Here is a 19,549-nt window from a genome sequence, read left to right on the forward strand (position 1 = left end):
AAGATGTGTCTTGAGTAATCTCCAGAAGGAGGTCAGAGACTCTGCTGTTTTGACTTCAGTACTTCACACAAATGTGCCACAGACTGGCGTTTGCGATCCACTGCTCTAGAGTGACTCCCCAACCTCGTCATTTGAGGCAGCAGGGTCTTCTGGAATTGAGTCCAGCTCAGTTCTCAGTTCCATAATTGACACAATAATGGCCTTATTTAGTCAAGATGATCACATTTAACCATTGACTCGGTAAAACGTGAGCAAGCTGAAGTGTCTCAGGTTACAAGAAGTGTGAGTATTATATTTTAATGTGTGAAGTAATGTTAAGAGAGTTATGTAGATATTATTTTTATGTCTAATATATATATATATATTCATTGAATCAGATTAACTCTGACTACACACCAGATTTTGCTATATTCCAGTATTGTAAGGAGCCAAAGTATAGATTGTGCACAAAGCCTTTGTTATTCATTATTATTGATACCCAGGTCTGGTCAGTTATTTTTCTCACTCTTGTTACTGTTGTTGTAGAGTTCAAGGAGATGAGACTCGCTAAAGGCTGCTCTGGACACTTAGAGGTTTTCTACAATGGCACCTGGGGCAATGTCTGCTTCAATGGTATGGAGCCGAACACAGCGAGTTTCATATGTCGGGAGCTGAACTGTGGAAAGAGTGGTCGTGTTGTGAATGTGTTTCCCAGGCGGGCGTCTGCTCCTAACTGGCTGGATCATTTTCAGTGTCGCCCACACGACTCCACCCTGTGGCAGTGTAAGTCCTCTCACTGGGGTGAGAATCGGGACACAGGTGACGAAGTGGCTGAGATCTCCTGCTCAGGTAAAGCACTGTGTTTCATCTCTGTATTGCAACTATCCCCAAAAAGCCAGGCAACCACTGGGCTGACACTCAGTCTGTCTGTCAGTTGATTCTTAGTTACAGTCAAAGATAAAATTATTTTTAAAAACCAAATGATTAAATACACTGACATTATTTTACAGTTAATGGATTGAACTATTAAAAAATATATAATTTGTTGCAGTTGGTGAATAGTTACTCATTAGTTGATCAGACACTGAAACACTCGCCTGGAAAAATAAAAAAAGAGTGAATATCTGCCATTTACAGTCAATTATCAGACATAGCCAAGTTTATAAATACTTTTGTTAAAAAACAAACCAACCAATCAATCAATCAATTATATACACATGATTGACATTCCAGATTTGATCAAATTCAAGGATCTTTTATGACTGAAAGTTGGAAGGTAATAATTCCTATTATACCTGTTGCACATGTGGGTGCATGGGTGGGTAGAGTAATGCACATCTCTCCATGTACTCTATTTCCAATGAATGGTTCTGTGATATGAAATAACAATGCAGTATACTGAACTAATGTTAAAGTGCATTTTTAATTTAAAGGAGCAGAGGAAAGCCATGTCCCCCGAAGCTTCATCTCCTGTTCCTCAGTCCCCAACCAGAGAGTGTGCTCGAGTAAGTGCAGATTGAACTGTCAATGTTCTTGTTTGATACCAAGTGCAACCAAATAACAACATTAAAAATCATAGGTTACAATGCCTGCAGTCATATTGAAAATATATTCTCAGCTTCTTTACTTTTCAAATGTATATTATAATACTAGTAATTGTAGTTGTACTACTAAAATAATTGTATAAATAATAGTAATAGAGAGAAATAGATATTTCCCATGAGTACTAAAATCTGTATTACATTGTAATTACCTCTGCAATCCTCCCTCTTTAAAACATTACAATACTGGGGTAATAGTCTGTTACTCACATCAAAAGCCATTCACTTTGCTATGAGTGAGAAGGTTATGTTGCTGTGTCCCAGCCTTTATTGTTACATGCACTTGAATGGACTCATTCTATTTGTTTATTTTCATTTTATTTGAGGTTATGTGAACTGCTATTGTATGGTTGAATACTTTGCTCTTGTTTTACTTTACTACAATAAGATACTTTTTTGTATTAATACATGAATCTATCATTACATCAAAGTGTTAGAGCACAAGGTAGACTCGATGTGTTCTCTATAGCACTGGTTGGTAATCGGCTTTTTCTGGACACTAGAGCACATGCCCCTCAGACTGACTGGGGGAAACGGTGACTGTTCTGGGAGGCTGGAGGTTTTCCACAATGGCTCCTGGGGGACAGTCTGTGATGACTCTTGGGACCTGCAGGATGCCCAGGTGGTCTGCAGGCAGCTGGGCTGCGGGGACGCAGTGAGCACAGTTACAGAGGGAAACCCTTCATTTGGAATAGGGAGTGGACCCATCTGGCTGGACGAGGTGACCTGCATGGGCAGTGAGCTGCACCTGTGGGACTGCCAGCACTCTCCCCTGGGACAGAGCGACTGCAAACACAAAGAGGATGCTGGGGTGATCTGTGCAGGTGAGTCTGGGCAGCTGGACTGCGGCTGTGGATTAGTCTGTGTGTTTGTTAGGGTTCCTCCCAGGTAGGAATTGGAAAGCTGCTTCATAGAGATGTCACACAAACATAATTGCCCTTGACAGACACTGTAGAAAAAACCCTCCTGCCCAATACAGGAAGCTTGTATGAGAAATATGTGATGATTGATCAGTGATTCTGTCATTATTCCTCTTTAATCTGCAAAATCTGCTGTAAATATCCACATAGAAATTGGGCTTTTAAATTGTTATGCATTGATCCTCTCATCACCACCCTACATCGCTAATGAGACCCATGTCTGTTGTGTTTCAGGTTGGGTTTCAGTAACAACAGGTAAGAAAATTCTAAAAAACGTGTAAATATTAATAATAATAATATTAATGTGTGTATTTATGTATTAATTCGTATGTTTATTAGTTACAGTTACACCATTAATAACTACCACATCTTCAACAAAAGCAGGTAAAACTTTAAACTTTTACACTCATGTGTATACAATAGAGTATAATACACTTCATGTGTTGTTGGTACTTGAATTCTTGACTTCCTAGTGATTTACTAATTTATTCTCTGTGGGACTGCTTCATTAACACTATCATACAATCATGAATGTGCTATTTTAATATTTGCACTGACAGACGTGTTTTCTCTCTCCTCTGTCAGCTGACAACGGGCCGCCGGTACAGAATCAGCTGCTGCAGGGCGTCAACATCCCAGCGCTGGTCTTCCTGGTGCTGTGCGCTGTGCTGTTCGTAGTGCTGGCCCTGCTGGTCGGGCAGCTGCTGCAGAACAGGAAGCTGAAGAAAGGTGGGCATATCAATGTTGTGCACAGACTTGATCAGACAGCATTTGTTTTTGCTGCAACTTTACAGTGCTGTGTTTACTATTTTCTTGGGGGAACATGAGTTCAACACGTACACCAGCAGCAAGACGAGACATTATTTTCAAAAATGCATATTAACACTTTGCAGAGGATTTTACATTAACAGCTTGACATGGACACATTTATTCAAACATTACACTTAAGAAATAGATTTTATATTTGATAAAGATCTAATGTAGCCTTTAAGGAACAGAACAATCATGATCAAAATATCTGCTGTATGCATTCCATGTTGATGGTTTCACATTGAAAATGTTTAATATGTCCCCTCTATTAAAATACATGCACTATACCAAAGTCTGCAGTTGTTGCAGAGTGAGAGATGTGACTGTGTGTCTCTGTGTGCATTTCCTCTCACAGCCTTATCTGAGGTGGAGGTCGGCCCCCTGCATGAAGCCGTCTACGAGGAGATTGAGTACAAACTGGCCAGAGAGGGAACCTACAGCGCCCCCAGGAGAGGTGAGAGGAGAGAGTCTTCAGATGTGATCGGCCCTCCACACACACGGCACACTGGCACACAGCCCACAGCGCCCACTCACAGGAGAGGATCTGTACCCACAGCAGAGACCCACAGCCGATCAAGACACTCAACATGAATGACTACTGCACACACTGAACACAGATTATCACATTCTCAACATAGTAATGCAAAATAATACAGTATCATTAAAATACAGAATATATGTTACAACCATGAAATGACAGACATGTTTGTTTTCTATCTGATATCTCCAGCAGATGAAAAGCGGATTCTCATTTTAATGACTGATTATCACCATATTTTCCATATGTTAAAGACTGTGAAAGCAGCTCTGCTACATACAAAAATCCATGCAGAAAAGCTTATTCTTATGGAAAATATAATGTTTCATTTCTAATGATTGCAGATATGACTAACCTGCTCTCTGTTCACAGGGAGACTCCTCTCTGACGAGCTGCCCTCTGACTACGATGATGTGGAGGACAGTGAGGGAGACGCCATCTCAGGTGAGGGGGGCTGGAGTCAGTGGAGCTCAGTGCAGGTGTGGGGGGTCAGGGATGGGGACGTCAGCCCAGGGCTCACTCTGGTCCAATATCAGACAGAGTTAAAGCACTCAGTAGGAGCTGTACAATCCATAGTGACTTAAATTACACACACTATTGTGTTTCAGGAGACCTGTTTTATAACTGTGTTTGTGTTGATAAAGCAAGGGATCCTTATTAAGAACAGGTTCAGTCCAGTTGTCCAGGGTAAGTCAGTGCCGCAGTGTGAACTGAATGCCTCTCTGCCTGGTTTAGGTGAATCCAGGCCCCCTGTGACAGAAGAGGCCCCAGAGGACTATGATGATGCCGTCCCTGTGACCAAGAGCCCAGATGGTTTGCCAGGTGAGTTATTACAGGAAATCACCCGTTTCCCAGAAAATACTGATTTAAGAATATATGGGATGACAATAATGTATACTGATGCACCAAAAATTGAAATGTACCTCTTAACAATTCAAAACATATACTTGATGTAAGATAATCATATTATTAAATGCACCTAAAGAGGTTAAAGATGTTAAATACCTCAAACAAAACGTCTCAAGTAGAAAATTATGATATTTGTGATTGAACTGCTCTTGTGTTCACAGGGAGTGTCCTTCCTGACGAGCTGCCCACTGCGTATGATGATGTGGGGGGCAGTGAGGGAGACCCCGTCACAGGTAAGAGGGGCTGGAGTCAGTGCAGCTCAGTGCAGGTGTGGGGGGTGAGGGGTCTGATCCCTCATCACACTGAGAGATAAAGACTACAGCAGATGTGGAAGTCATTAGTCAATTCAATTAGGCAAGGTAATAGGTTGTAAAATCTTTTGCTAACTTGTATGTTCTTTAATTAACTGATTAAAGTAAAGCATGAGTGTGAACAGCTATTTCTATGGCCAAAGTAAGTGCTGGTCCTGATGTATAATCAATGCCTCTCTGCCTGGTTTAGGTGAATTCAGGCCCCCTGTGAGAGAAGAGGCCCCAGAGGTCTATGATGATGCCGTCCCTGTGACCAAGAGGCCAGATGGTTTGCCAGGTGAGTTATGACATGAATCTCCTGTTTCCCAGGGCTCTCTCTGACCAGGACCAGCTGTCAACAGGCCTCTCCCTGTCCCTGTCTATTGCCCGTCACCAACCAATCCCAATCCTGTAGCTTTACGACTGTGTCGGCTCTATCCATTATCAGCTCAGGGTCTCTGAGGTATAAATGTCAGCACAGTGTTTCATGTTGCTGTTCACCTGCACTGGTGCTCTGTCCCACACTCCCCGAGGTCTTCACCCCTTCATCTCCTGCTCATCACAGCTGCTAGACTGAGGCCTGACTTCCATTTTTAGATCCTGAGTCTCTTCTTGAGCCCATCCATTTCCTGTCCCTGACACTGTGCGTCTCTGCAGGTGTCCCACACGCTGCTCCTGCAGTGGACACTGTCCTGGCCACACTGCCCTCTGAAGGAGGACCCCCGGCCCCTGACAGGCCTGACTACGATGATGTCGGGGATGAGTCTCTGGGAGAGGACGGGCGCTGTGATGCTGACAGAGGCGTCTGGAAGAGGCTCCACCTGCAGGTCTAGACACACAAGTGTTTACAGAAGAGTGTCAGTTCACACTTTTTGGTCAGGGTACATCCAGAGCAGTTAATAAGCAATCTGTATTATATTAATTGATCATGAATAACAACATATAAAAGCATTATCAATATATTAATATGGTGTTATCGCCAGGAAAGCAAAAGTAAGAGCAACCTGTTCAATGTCTGTAATGGATTCCCATCAGAGATGAGATGTTATTGTAGTCAGCAGTAGTTAGGATGCTCATGGTACAATACATTTAAATAAACTGAGAAGATGTACGCAGATGTAAATAAGAATACACACTGTGTATACAGTTGTAAAAAAACACATTGCAAATCAGGAGAAAATAAATACTGGAAATAATCCCATTCATATTCCTTAGTTGAAATGTTCTGACTCTGAACTTCATTCATATTAGACTTTCACAGAACTGTCTCATTGTTTCTGAATTTGATATTTTGCCATCACTGTAAATGTTGCTGTAGGTATTTGAACATAATGCTTTCTTGGAAACCCAGATCTCATAACTGCTTTATGTCTGTATTCCTCTTATACTTTTATATGTTTGGCTTTGCTGAAAATTGAATATATTAATGTATAGACTTCAATGTACCCCTTTGAATGGGCTAATATTTTAATATGAATTTCAATAAAGTTTTTATTTTGCATCACTATTTAAATTTGTTCTGGTCAGTTTTCAGATTAACTACAGTCTATGTACATGGTAAATATGTAACACCTAGACACAGAAGCCAAGGCTATTGCACCCAGGACCCTGGGGAGTACACGAGCCCAGCTACACAAGTTAGCTATATGCGTCATGCACACACATCTCACAGACGCTTTTACAGGTCAGGCTGGTTGTCTCAATTCCCCTTCAATGAAACCCAAGACACAGGTGTGGTGAAAATACAGGTAAGCCTTGGCTTTATTTCAGATCACAGCTGTACCGAGAGGTGGGTGGCTAGAGACACAGCTCTCTACCAGGAAATGCAGCAAACAAAACAAATAAAATACCACACAAATATCACAAACACCCCTCAACCCAGTAAGAATATTGGGTCACAAAATAAATACATAAAATAATACTAAATACTAATAATAAACCCCCAAACTCAACACAATATTTCAGTTATAATAAAGCTAATTTATTTTCAAATACGATCAAACTAGAAAGCTGCACTACCTGCAGTGTGTTGTATCTGAGTACAGGGTGTTGATCTGGAAAGCAACAGAACAAAAGGTCTGGTCCTTCATAGACGAATGATCCCATATTCCAGCAGCTGCTCTGTGTTGTGAGGCGGCTGCTGCCTGGGAGGAACCAGCAGCTGATGTGTGGAAATGAAGAGGAGCAGCTCTCTGATCTCAGTGTCTCATGAGGAGGACAGGGCCCAACAGCCTGGGCTTCAACCCCTTCCTGCTCCCTGCCCTGCCCTCCAGCACTGAGGCTCCCCCAGTCACACAGGCCCTGAGGGGACCGTTTAAGGCTCTGTGATGGCCAGTAGGGGCCGACCTCACTGGATATTACTTTACATTTTATAACATATAATCATTCAATCATTGTTTGTGTTTGAGGGTGTAAACTTGGGAAATATCAGGTTGTCACTGAATGTGAAAACACACAGGAAGAGATGAGGAAGAAAGTGAGAAAGCAAGAGATGGGGAGATAATGACAAGCGGAGAGAGATGAGAAGGGGAGACAAAGCACATGTATAGAAAGTGCAGGTGTTGAGCCGCACTGTCACCACAGGAGCTGTAATTAGCCTGTGATCAGCTGCTGAGGAGTTCAGTGTTCATGGACACTCAGGCTCAGAGTCACTGGGGACAGTCAGCTGTGAGAGACTCCCATAATATTCATACTGGAGCTGTGCAGGTCAACCTCCATTGTGACAGGAACAGCCCCCTCGTGTTCAGCCCTGGCTTGTCCTCAGCCACACTGACAGGACTGTGTGAGGAGGATGAGAACGGCCAATGGAGGAACAACCAGGAGCCAGAAATGTATTTCCCATGTGTCCTAAACTGGACTGACACCTGGGGCTTACAAGTTTATGGATACCATAATACTACAGCCAGCAAGCAAAGCTGAGCTAACAGGAATGTGTGATGTAGTCCTGATTACTAATTCATCCTATTGATGTTGTAAATGTGGTTTGAGTGTATTAGGGTTGAGGGGACTGAAGCAGCCTGATCTGAGAGGGGCTGTATTAGAGGAGCTGTGATTGTACAGAAGCAGCAGGATGTCCCAGCTGAGACCAGGCTGTCAGTGTTGATAAGAGCAGCAGAGGGAGCGTTCCCTGTGTAGCACAGGAGATCAGCACACTGAGCCAATAGGACTGAGGCTTCACTGCATGGAGGGAGTCAGTCAGGACCCTGGAGAGACATCAGCCCGACTGCTGAGAGGGACGACTTCAGACACTGGATCTACACTTCAGACAATCATGCTTACCAATGTTTATTATCTACAAATAATATATTGAATTATTATTTTTGTATTATTTGTTATACATGAATCTTGTATTTCATGTCACTAGAGCTGTGAACACCTGGCCTCCCTGTGCCGTCTCCCTGTACAGCACAGCTCTCAGCAGCTTCTACACACTGACACCCACAGCCTCACTGCACAGCCTGGCTTCCTCTCCTGTCAGAGCTCAGAGCAGCTCAAACCACAGAGTCGGTACAGAGCCTGATCTCACACTCCAGTGATGTCATGAGGAAAGAGGCCCTGTATTAGGAGAGGGGGCATGGATACAAAATACGAACACACATGAAGGCAATTCAACACATTGTCTTGGTACAGTGAACCCAGTCCCCATGGGATTCAAACTTAGGGAACACAAACTGAAGGAAGCTCACAGCTTCACTGTTTTAACAGCTAACAAGTCCTGCAGTCCTCAGTCTGAGTCTTACAGTTCAATTCTACCATACAAGCAACTTTTGCAGATTTAAAACTAACCAAAGAATGGCGGATGTCAAACTTTGCTTGTGACAGACTAGCTGTCCTGAAGGAAGACACAGGTGGACTGGGCTTGAAAAGACAGTGCCTACTGGTGCTTAATTATTCACAGGACCATTCACGGCCACAAAGAAAACAGAAAGTTCCCCTCATGGAGTCCTCAGACCCCATCGTGTCCAAAGATAAACTAATATTGTGTAGTAACAATCTAATAATCCAAAGTGAAGAAGAATGATGTACAGTGATGACCAGTGGAGAAACCAGGAGCTGAGAGCACATTTCACTGATGAGCTAAACTGGGCTTCACTAGTCCAGATTCTCCCAATGTAGGACAGTCACCCAGCAATGTTTATTTCATGCAGAATATCAGAAGTATCTGTCCCAATATTTTGATTTGCTTTTGGTTTGTATTGAGCCTGTAATCATTTTTTATTTATTTACAAAGTTCAAACGTAACCTAGTGTAGAGTGGCTTAGAAAAGGTTCAGTATTGTTTAAGGTTCAAATTCGGTCCCTATCTTATTGATAACTGAATCATTTCTACTGACTTCGCAAAGTCACTGGCAAAATCATTCAAATATTTTCTATGCACTTGCCTATACTATAAGAAGACATTAATTAAAGCCGTTAAAGTGGGCCATTCAATATGTCAGAAAACACTGTACTAATACTCTAATAACTGAGAACATGTCAATGTATTGATTTCCATCGAGTTCTCTCACAATCATGTGCCATAACATAACATTGAACACATCCATTCTCATCTCTCTCTCCCCATCAATCACTAGAGCTATAAACACTGCACCTCCCTGTGCCGTCTCCCTGTACAGCACAGCTCTCCGCAGCTTCTACACACTGACACCCACAGCCTCACTGCACAGCCTGGCTTCCTCTCCTGTCAGAGCTCAGAGCTTGTGAGCAGTGAGTACAGAGAGTTTCATCTCCAGGAATAGTACTGAGGAAATGTGCCTTTCTAATTTAATGATACATACATGCAAGTGTTTTATATATTTGTAGTGTTCTTTCACAGAATCCAATGTAATCAATGTGCTGGAAAAATACATGAATTAAGTATAAAATCACACAGGAACGAACAAGATTATTTTATTGCTGACCTCTCTTAGGTCAGGTTAATGTAAGGATTTTGACATAGCTCTATCATGTTGATGTTAAGAAATATTGAAGTGTTTAAGTGCTCCTATCAACCAGGCTCTTTACACAGCTGGACTACATTTTTTTTTCTTTTTGCCTTTCTAGGTAGAATATAGTAGATATTAATTAACTTAATAAACCTACCTTGCTGTACCTTGCTGGACAGGATCGCCTCACACTGTCCTGCAGACGCCTGGCCAGCCACTAGAGCCACTGCTGTGTGGAGAGACAGCGATCCCTCTGCTGAAAGTACAGACCCTATCTCAGCCCAGCTCAGCTCAGCACAGTCACTGCTCACTGCTCACAGCTTCACACAAGCCATGAACCCATGATGTGTTGCTCATCCTGGACAAGCCACACAGGAGCTCTGCATGGCCATCACACCTTGTATAAGACAGCAGCAAACAATCTCTCGGATAGTGTGTGGTCACTATGTGCTAGTGCACAGATGAAGTAGAAGCATTATTCACCCACTAAAACTGAATTAAATCAGGAAAGGTGTGTTAGGCTTGAGTGATTCACAAAAAGTAATTAGGTGTATCTGAGGTAAAGATACACAAGCATAAAAGGAAAAGTAAATCCCAGTGTTTAACAACTCATTCAAGCAGAGCGAATCAGATACAGGAGGCCTCCTCTCCAAGACCTCAAGAGAGCGACACTGGATCAACAGCAGGGGCAGTGGGAACTACAAACGAAACAGAAAGCAGCAGGAAGAGGGATTGACAGTGGCCACCATTCATCAAGGTGAAAGTAGGATTATCTGGGGGGAGATGATCACCAGGATGACTTCATTTCACAGGGGAGATCGGCTCTGCCTCACAGATTGCTGTCTATTTCCCTCGCCATCTTTTTGTGCTGACTTCTCTTCTCTTGCTGAAAGGATGTTGTCTGGATAGGCTTCTTTTACAGACCTGCACAGGTATACAAGGCGGCCTTCATTACAGACACTCCAGACACCTCAATCAATATTTACAAAGAGTAAAAACAAAGTCAAAGTGCAAAATAATTAAAGTGTAAATAAGTGGACCCATATCACACTAAGAGCCCCCCAGGTACTGGTGGCTGGTAGCAGTAGCTCTGCCTCATTCCCTGCCTGTTCAACACAAGGCCTCATGGCTGCAGAGCCCCTGGTTCCTCCTGCAGTGTTGTCTGTGGGCTGAGCTGGAGAGGGTCCAGCTGCTCCTCACAGGGGCTTCTTCAGGATTAGCAGGGGAGCCCGTCTACACTTCAGCACCACTGGGGCAGAGCTGGCTGTGTGGAGTCAGGAAGGGGCCAGAGGCACAGTTGGGGTAAATATACACAAAAAGAGCACATTTCATAGCAGTGCTGGCAGTGGCGTCTCTTGGACACTAGAGGACGCAGTCAATAGTGTTACAGTGATCAGGTGTGGATGTGAGGAAGTTCCTCTCTGTGAAGGATGGACTCCAGCACTCTCCTGTAGATGAGCTGATTCATGACTCTTGTGTCCTGTGCTGAACCCCACAGGTTTATATTCATTTAAACACATTCTGAAACACAGTGCAATTGAACCCCCTAAATATTGGAGAACCTTGACTGCAATGTATGTCACCATTAATTATAGTTTTTTACATACAGTAGTTATTGTGGTCATTCATTTAAAAAGAACAACAAAAACAAAGCATTGACATTTTATACTTTTAAATGAAATGATTAAAGTATAATATACTAAATCAGTGTTTTTCTCAGTGTTTTTGTTAGTTTTACTATAAACGTCAGATCCCTCTTATTAACTGACTCATTTTGCACACTGCAGCACTTCTCTCTGCAGCTGCTTTTCTGTCTCCTTTATTAAAGAGAAAACCCCTCCCTGTCCTCGGTGCTGCGCGTCTCCTCTCTGCTGGGTGGCGTCTTCAGGGTGAAGGAGGCGTCCTGAGAAGAAACAGTGATGTGTTATCGATGTATTTGGACAAAACTGAAATGGCCCCATTTGATTTGTCATCATACCTGTGTGAAAGTTTCCTGCTGTCAGTCTGAAAAGGCAATGCTGTGTGTGATTGGCGGGGCGGGGGGCTGTGTTTCTGCTGGGGGTCCGGGCTGTGGAGCTGCAGCTTAGTTGCCCTGTAGGCTCAGGGGTGAAGGCAGGGGTCTCAGCTGCGTTCAGAGGAGGGTTCGTCTGTCCTGTCTACAATGGAGAGCTGCCTGTCCATCTTCTCTCTGGCTGTCCTGGTTCTGCGCACAACAGCCAGTAAGTGTCTCAGTCTTCCTCCTCTCCAGCTCGTTCAGATGAGGCAGTGATTCACTCAGAGACTGGGAGCCGGGGGCCGGGGCTCAGGGTCTGGGGCAGGGGGGCAGTCCAGCTGCTCAGGGAACAGGGGGAGACTTACAGAAGTATTCAGCTAGTATCTGTCCTTATTTGAAATACAGCTGCTTTTTTACTGTAAATGTACTTTTGGATAAATGTCCCCCCGATGGACTCGAACACTCTGAGCTCTATAGCTTGGGTTCTCAGAGATAAGCTTAGGGATGCATGGCTACAGAACTGGCACACAGGGTGCTTTGTTTTTAGGATAGTGTGTTTAAAGTGTTTACATTGTGACACACAAGCCTCAGATTTTAATAATTTAAAAAATGTATAGAATTGAATGGGTTACTCTGGGGTTTTGGGGGTGAACAATGAAAACATGTGCGTCTAAGTTACTGAATCAAGTTGCAAATGTATCTCTAAATATTGTAATTGCTGCTGTTTTTTTAACACATGTGAAATGTTTATTTTTGTTTATAAATACTGCTCAGGATATCAAATAAAATACAATAATACTTTACATTCAATGGATGTAAAGTTATATATATTACATGCATTTTAACTACATATAAATACATTGTATCTACATAAGTAATTACTGATTACATCCATACATCTCCCAATTAATGCAAATGCTTTCAATATAAGCTAATAGCAATGTGTTATTGAAGTACAAATCTTCCAATCTCCAATTATTATTATTATTATTATTATTATTATTATTATTATTATTATTATTATTATTATTATTATTATTGTCTGTGAGATACAGATAACTTTACCAGAGTCTAGATATAGGTTTCTCTGGCACTAATTGAAAAATAAATGTATTATTTTTAATTTATTAGCAGACACGCTTACCTTTAACTTACAGTTATCTCAGTAATTAATTAAGCATATATTATACACATTTTTAAAATAGAAAATAAATATTTGTAAAACATCAACAAAATAATAATTTTGGAATGAAATTAATATCCTACATGTGTAATTCACTTCTTAATAACAAATCCCAATCTGTATGACAGCAATGAACATGCAATACAGTTTCTCAATAAATGTGCTAAATATGTTTTTTGTGCAGAATGTCAATGTACATGAACATAAGTATATATATTAATTTAGGGGACAACTGTCCACTCATTTCTAATTTATCCTGTGTTCATGTGTGGTTTGTCATGTGTGTAGTGTTTGGCCTGCGCTGGCTGCCCCCGCATTGTCCTGAACTCAGTAAATTAGTATTAAAAAGATGGGTAGTTTTGAACTGATATATTTTGAGACGTCCCAAACAGCTAATTATAGTGAAAGTCCTATCCCTGGTGTGCCACGAGGTCGTCCTGGCTGCCTGCTGTCCTGAGCTGAGATTAGATTTAGTGATGTAAATGTTGTTCTTTGTAGTAAAAATGTTTTGGAAGAAAACAACAATGTGCTGTTGAAACAACCTGTAAGAAACATAAGAAACCTAAGAAAGTTTACAAACGAGAGGAGGCCAATCGACCTAACGTGCTCATTTGGTGTCAATTCATAACTTGATGATCATTGTTTGTTTGTTGGTGCCGAAAATGTCTAGAAAGTGCAAATAAAGTGACTAATTCAGCGCACACAGCACAGACGTACGAGGTTCATTAGCAAAGGATTACATTTAATTACACACTCACTCACACGTATTCACGCATACACACACATATACATGCAGAGCTCAGGACAGTGCAGGCCAGTGAGCTCCCAGACATGATAATGCTTATCTGGTTTTCATGCTAATGGTATGAAGCACTGTATTACATACAATCCACAAATACATATAATGCAGAAATATATATTGAAGTTGAGGTTAGCTGACTTGCAAAACATGAACAAATATTTGTTGGAGGTTATTCTTTGTTTGCTTTTTTAAATCTTTGTAGTATGGAGAAGTGCCCCAGGTTTGTCATAAGTGAGTTAATTATTTGCTTGCCAAAATTTGGAGGGCTGACATTTTATATGTAATTGTCTTTTCTTGAACAGGCAGGCACTATGTACTCTATATACACTATCTTTTATATACAGTATATTATATACAGTACATATACTGACTTGGTACAGACTGAATTAAAATGCTTTTATATTATCACACAAAACAATCCACGTATCAAAATGCCTTGACATCATAGACCTGTAACTAATATGGCTGTATATTTTTGGTTTATTCTCTATTTCTGTAACTTAAGCATTTATGCCGTCATTTGATATTCTTTGTTCTTTTTTTTGTTTGATGATTAGCGAGTGGTGTTAATTGAGATACAATTATCCAATTCAGAATTCAGGTATCTGTCATAAACATACAAACAAATAAATAAACGTGAACTGGTGCATTGCTAGATAAAAGGTGACTGAACTGATATATTTGTATACACTTAATTAAGCTGCAAGTGAAAAACTCTTAAGAAAAAGAATCATTAATAAATAAATTCACAATCAGTTGCTTTTTACTAGGGTTGCTCTGTATTGTGTGTCCTGGTGAATGGGCTGTGTGATTAAGGGCTGGTGCTGTAATGGTCAGTGGTGTAATGCTTGGCGTTGCGACGGGCCCAAGCTGTATTGACTGGAGGTGTGTGGGGTCTGTGCTGTGATGGTGTAACGGGAGACACAGTGATGTCAGTGCTGTCTTGGCATCACATTGATGTCCAAAATCATCATTAAACAGTTAATCTGAAAGCTAATTGTTTTAAAGCAGCCAATGCCCTTCTAGTTTTCACTCTAAATTAGTTTACAGATAACTATCCTATATATTGGCCTGGATGTACTGAAACATTAAGATATTACATGTAACTTAAAATAAACAGAAAACAATGTACAGTAACCTACGAAACATAATTAAAAAGACAAGCTAAATAAATGAATGGTCTGATAGTACAAAAGTTGGAAGATACAGCCTGTAAGGTCTGAGTCCCAGTCATATACTCCAGTGCAGTTAATGTAATGTATTTTATATAGATGTAACACCCGGTCACAAAATGGTTTCATGATTTTAGTTTTTTTTTCCTCCTTCATTAAGTTTCCTTTCATGTTTAATGATGTTTTTAGCCACTTCATTGCCGTTTTATTTTCTAAGGAGCCTGTCAATCATAATTACAATAAGCGGTGTCTTACTGGCTCCTGATGGCTCAGTAAATGAAACACTGCTGTGAAATGTGATTTGATTGATCTTGTTCGGTGCACCTGAAAGGGAAGAAAATCCGGACCGCCAGCTCTTCCATGCACTACTTCCTCCGTTAGTAACACAGGTGTTATTTGCACCTGTTTTACATCGATAGTAAATTACGCATCAGCTGCCGAGTCTGCTCTTCTGCCCTGGGTTCTAGTACAAAAAGGCCCGGAAGCGCAGGTCTAACGACGCCCCGGGTCCCCGTTAGTTGCGTTGATCAATTCTCCCGCAAACAATATAGTGCGTTTAGTTGCGCCGTCAGCCCCCGCGCTCTTACCGGAGAAAACAGCGTCTGCTAATTATGACGAACCCTGGCCTAGAATGCAGCTATAAAATAAAAGCAGCTGTTTTAATATTAGTGATTTTATCTGACGGTGGCAATTTCCAAACTCGGTGCCTGTATCCCCATTGATTGCTGTAGCACCTCTGTCTTGATCTTGCTGTCTGTTCATACTGTCCCACTGATCCTCTTCCATCCAGCGCCTGCTCTTCCTCAAGCCTGTCTTTGGTGTCTGTGTTCATGTAAGAGTAGTGCATCTCTTTATATCTCTGGACTGACTGTGATTGTGTGACTGGGGACTCTCTCTGCAGGCGCTGATGTGAGGCTGGTGGACGGTGGCAGCCCCTGTGCTGGGAGAGTGGAGATTGTGCATGAAGGACGCTGGGGGACAGTGTGTGATGATCGCTGGGATATAGAGGATGCTGCAGTGGTGTGCAGACAGCTGGGCTGTGGAGCTGCTCTATCAGCGCTACCCTTAGCTCACTTTGGACAAGGGGCTGAACCAACATGGCTGGATCGTGTTTCCTGTACAGGGCAGGAGTCTGCTCTGAGGGAGTGTGGATCACCGGGATGGGGCAATGAAAACTGTGGTCACTATGAGGATGCTGGAGTGATCTGCTCTGGTAAGCCAGACATTTACGTGTTTTGTAATTATAATATACGTGCAAATGTAACGGTGCATTTATTTATTTAATCACACATTCATGCACTAGTGTATTTATACCCTCTGTATTAACAGTTAGTTCAATACGAAATCCCCTTCAAATACAGCTTCATCAAACAGGATGGCGGTTCTTGTGCAGCAGCGTGACTGAAACACAGGACACAGAGAGGACAACCGGTTCCGTCTGCGCTCTCCTCCATTACATTACACTGGTTTACAGTCAGGGCACGACCTGCGCCCAGTGCACTCCTTAAAAACTGTGATGTTCATATTGAACAGTTTGAAAATAAATACTGTAGTTCGAGTAAATCTAGTTCATTAAACCAGTTGTTCGGGAGTGGTTCGGTTTGTTTCTCACACAGATTAGAGAGGGGGGTCTGAGCTTCTCTAATGCTCACTGTCCTGCAGCTGTCTCTGCTCTCCCTGTTTACTCCCCTAACCAAAGAAGTCTGAGGATGTTGGGTATCCGGTATTTCAAATGAGTTTCAGAGACACAAGAGACACAGACACAGTCCGACAGCAGCACTGATATGTTCTCTAGTCTGTTTTACAATCGGAGAAGAAACTCGGGGCAGAAATGCTTAGAAATCATATTGAATTGTAAAAAGTGCTTGTTTACCTATTTGTAATATCTTTCCGAAAGTGTCGGTTTGGTTTTATAATCGTATTAGGGGTACGATCATATTTACAGCACAGAAGTTGTATTTTAATGTGCATTTCTTGTCTGTAACCCATTTTAGTGGGTAACCCAACTTTAGTGACCCTTCACAGAAAGTGTTAGTCCACCCCCCGGAGTCTGTATAATACTGAGATTTCTGATACGACTGTAGTCAACTAGATGGGCTCCCACAGCTATGATGCCGGAGTTATCTGTTCAGGTAGGAGACACAGATTCTCTCCATTAACGTCAGACTGACTTTCACTGATCTTGGCATAAAACATTGATCCCACCTCCCAATACTTCAGCAGAACTGACTGCACCACAAACTCGTGACACTGGACTCATGTCTTGTTAAAATGGACATGATCTTAATTAGAGAAGTGTTACTTATTTACATATGTCTGTAGGGATCTTATTGTCAATCAGGTCACAATAAAGTGGCAGCAGCAGGCTGGCTACATCATTAGCAAACCAAAGGCCACAGCATATTACCTTATTATTATTGTATGCACACATCTGTATCCTATACTGAATATAGTCTAGTAATGAGATGAAATAAATTAAATAGAACATGATATATGAGTACATTTTTGATCAACAACTGAATGACTCTCCCAAATCCTGGCACAATCTCTGGAGAGCAGCTTCTTCAATATCGCTTTTAAAATGATCGCTGTGCTTTGGATCTGCGCTGATGTGCGGGTGATGAGAGACAGGTGGGCTCATCAATCAATCAATCAATCAATCAAATGACTCGTTGATTTACTGCAAGTCTGGAGGGAGCGGAACTAAACGAGGGTAACACTGCCATCTGCTGGAGGAAACTGGGAATGGTCAGGAGGGAAATACACCCGTATCGTTTTGTTTGTGTGTTGCGTTGTGTGGTCTGTTTTATTGTGTTATTTGATATGATCATACTTGGGTTTGTGGCATTAATCTAGGGATACATTCACATATAAAACTGCAGGTGTCCAGGTTGTATTGAACATTTCTAATCTGAGATGTGTGGAGTGCAGACATGTTTCCTGATGAGATGTATCTGTCATTAGATTCTGCCAGTGTGTAGTATTGAGGTTTGTTTGTTTGTTTTCCAGTTCAATAGCATTGATTTCTTGGCGATAGTTAGAGACACAGGAATGAGATTGGTATAATGTGTTGATATCTGAGAGGTCACCTAGTGAACATAATGTTGAGAGACTGGGATGCTACAATCCAGAATGAATGCCATTGTGAAGAGCTGCAGAAAAAAGCAGACACTCGGTGTGTCTTCTTTGTAAATATGCTAAATCCTGTTCTTTACTGATACCATACTTCTGGATCAAATGTGATGTAAATGAGTGATGCCTTTTTGTTTCCATATTGTAGAAGTAATGGGTGTTTTATTTATCAAGAACTTGGATTGTAAAATATAGGTGTAAATCTACAGGGTGTCATGGTATAACTAGTGTATTTATTTTCCGTCAAGCTGTCAGAGTTGTAGAGAGAGGCATATTTTTAAAGCAAGGATGTTTTAATGGATTTGGTCATAATTGGGAGGTCACCTATACAGATCTCTGAACACTCTGATTGTTCAATATCTATCCATGAATTGTGACGGTGGTCGTGGTTGATCACTTGATAATGAACTGCAGGTGTGTTGCTAGACAGTGTTATGAGCCCCCCTTGTTGGTCTAGGATCTGGGGGTAGAAAGTGCTGCGGAATCGCAACATAACGCGCCGCACAAGCGATGGGGAAAGTGCGCTGAGAGGAGCGAGCAGTGGGACACAGAGGGGTCACGGACAATGCTGTGAAATCATACAGATTTAGTGCTGGGACCACAATCACTGAAGACCGGGCCATGACAAATACCCCGGATAAAACCATAATGAACAAATACACAGATCCAAAGGGAGGACGAACACGGGGGCCAAATCAAAGAAATGAACAAACCCAAGCTATTGAAGCCCTTACGGCAGCAGCCACATAGTCTAGCCCACAAACACACACTGCGGCTCCCTGCGATGGACTAGGCTGCTGTGTCTCGACAAAACCCAACCCTGCGTGATGAATATGTCGGCCCTGGGGTCTTACCTACCTACCTCGGCCTCCCCAGGCTGACTACAGGGATGTGACAGTGGGATCGACACAGAGAAGATGCGCACAAACAATACACACGAAACCCGCAGGTATAACAATAACGACTGGGACAACGCCAGAGCCAACATGCACTTCAACATGTTGTAAGGCGAGCAATACGGCAAGAGTCTCCTGTTCAATAGTGCAGTAACGGGACTGACCGCTATTACATCTGCGCCAAAACCAACAGGCAGGGTGATCAAGACCGTCCACATTTTCCTGCAACAATACAGCAGCAGCACCAACATCGCATCGACCTGCAGTTTCAATGGTTTAGAAAAGTCTGGGGCAGAGAGAAGCGGAGAACAAAGCAGCGCCTGCAGCTGCAAAAGCTCACTGACCTTCATCTGAGCAGCAGAAAGAGACGCGCTGAGTAAATTAGTCCGAGGGGCAACAC

At 42.2% G+C, this 19,549-nt stretch overlaps 1 protein-coding gene across 1 annotated transcript in view; it reads left to right on the plus strand.

Moving 5' to 3' along the window:
- LOC136718534 (deleted in malignant brain tumors 1 protein) overlaps positions 1-19,549 on the plus strand; it is a 76,054-nt gene that overhangs the window by 41,406 nt on the left and 15,099 nt on the right. Inside the window, exons 25-38 of the mRNA XM_066696285.1 lie at positions 526-828; positions 1,413-1,484; positions 2,084-2,404; positions 2,735-2,755; positions 2,840-2,884; positions 3,086-3,229; positions 3,666-3,764; positions 4,221-4,292; positions 4,584-4,670; positions 4,919-4,990; positions 5,259-5,345; positions 5,705-5,874; positions 15,589-15,634; positions 16,023-16,321. Coding sequence (XP_066552382.1) covers positions 526-828; positions 1,413-1,484; positions 2,084-2,404; positions 2,735-2,755; positions 2,840-2,884; positions 3,086-3,229; positions 3,666-3,764; positions 4,221-4,292; positions 4,584-4,670; positions 4,919-4,990; positions 5,259-5,345; positions 5,705-5,874; positions 15,589-15,634; positions 16,023-16,321 — 1,838 coding nt within the window. The remainder of the gene's footprint in view (positions 1-525; positions 829-1,412; positions 1,485-2,083; positions 2,405-2,734; positions 2,756-2,839; positions 2,885-3,085; positions 3,230-3,665; positions 3,765-4,220; positions 4,293-4,583; positions 4,671-4,918; positions 4,991-5,258; positions 5,346-5,704; positions 5,875-15,588; positions 15,635-16,022; positions 16,322-19,549) is intronic.

This window comes from Amia ocellicauda, chromosome 22 (genome assembly GCF_036373705.1).
Source record: "Amia ocellicauda isolate fAmiCal2 chromosome 22, fAmiCal2.hap1, whole genome shotgun sequence".
NCBI classification, from domain to species: Eukaryota; Metazoa; Chordata; class Actinopteri; order Amiiformes; family Amiidae; genus Amia; species Amia ocellicauda.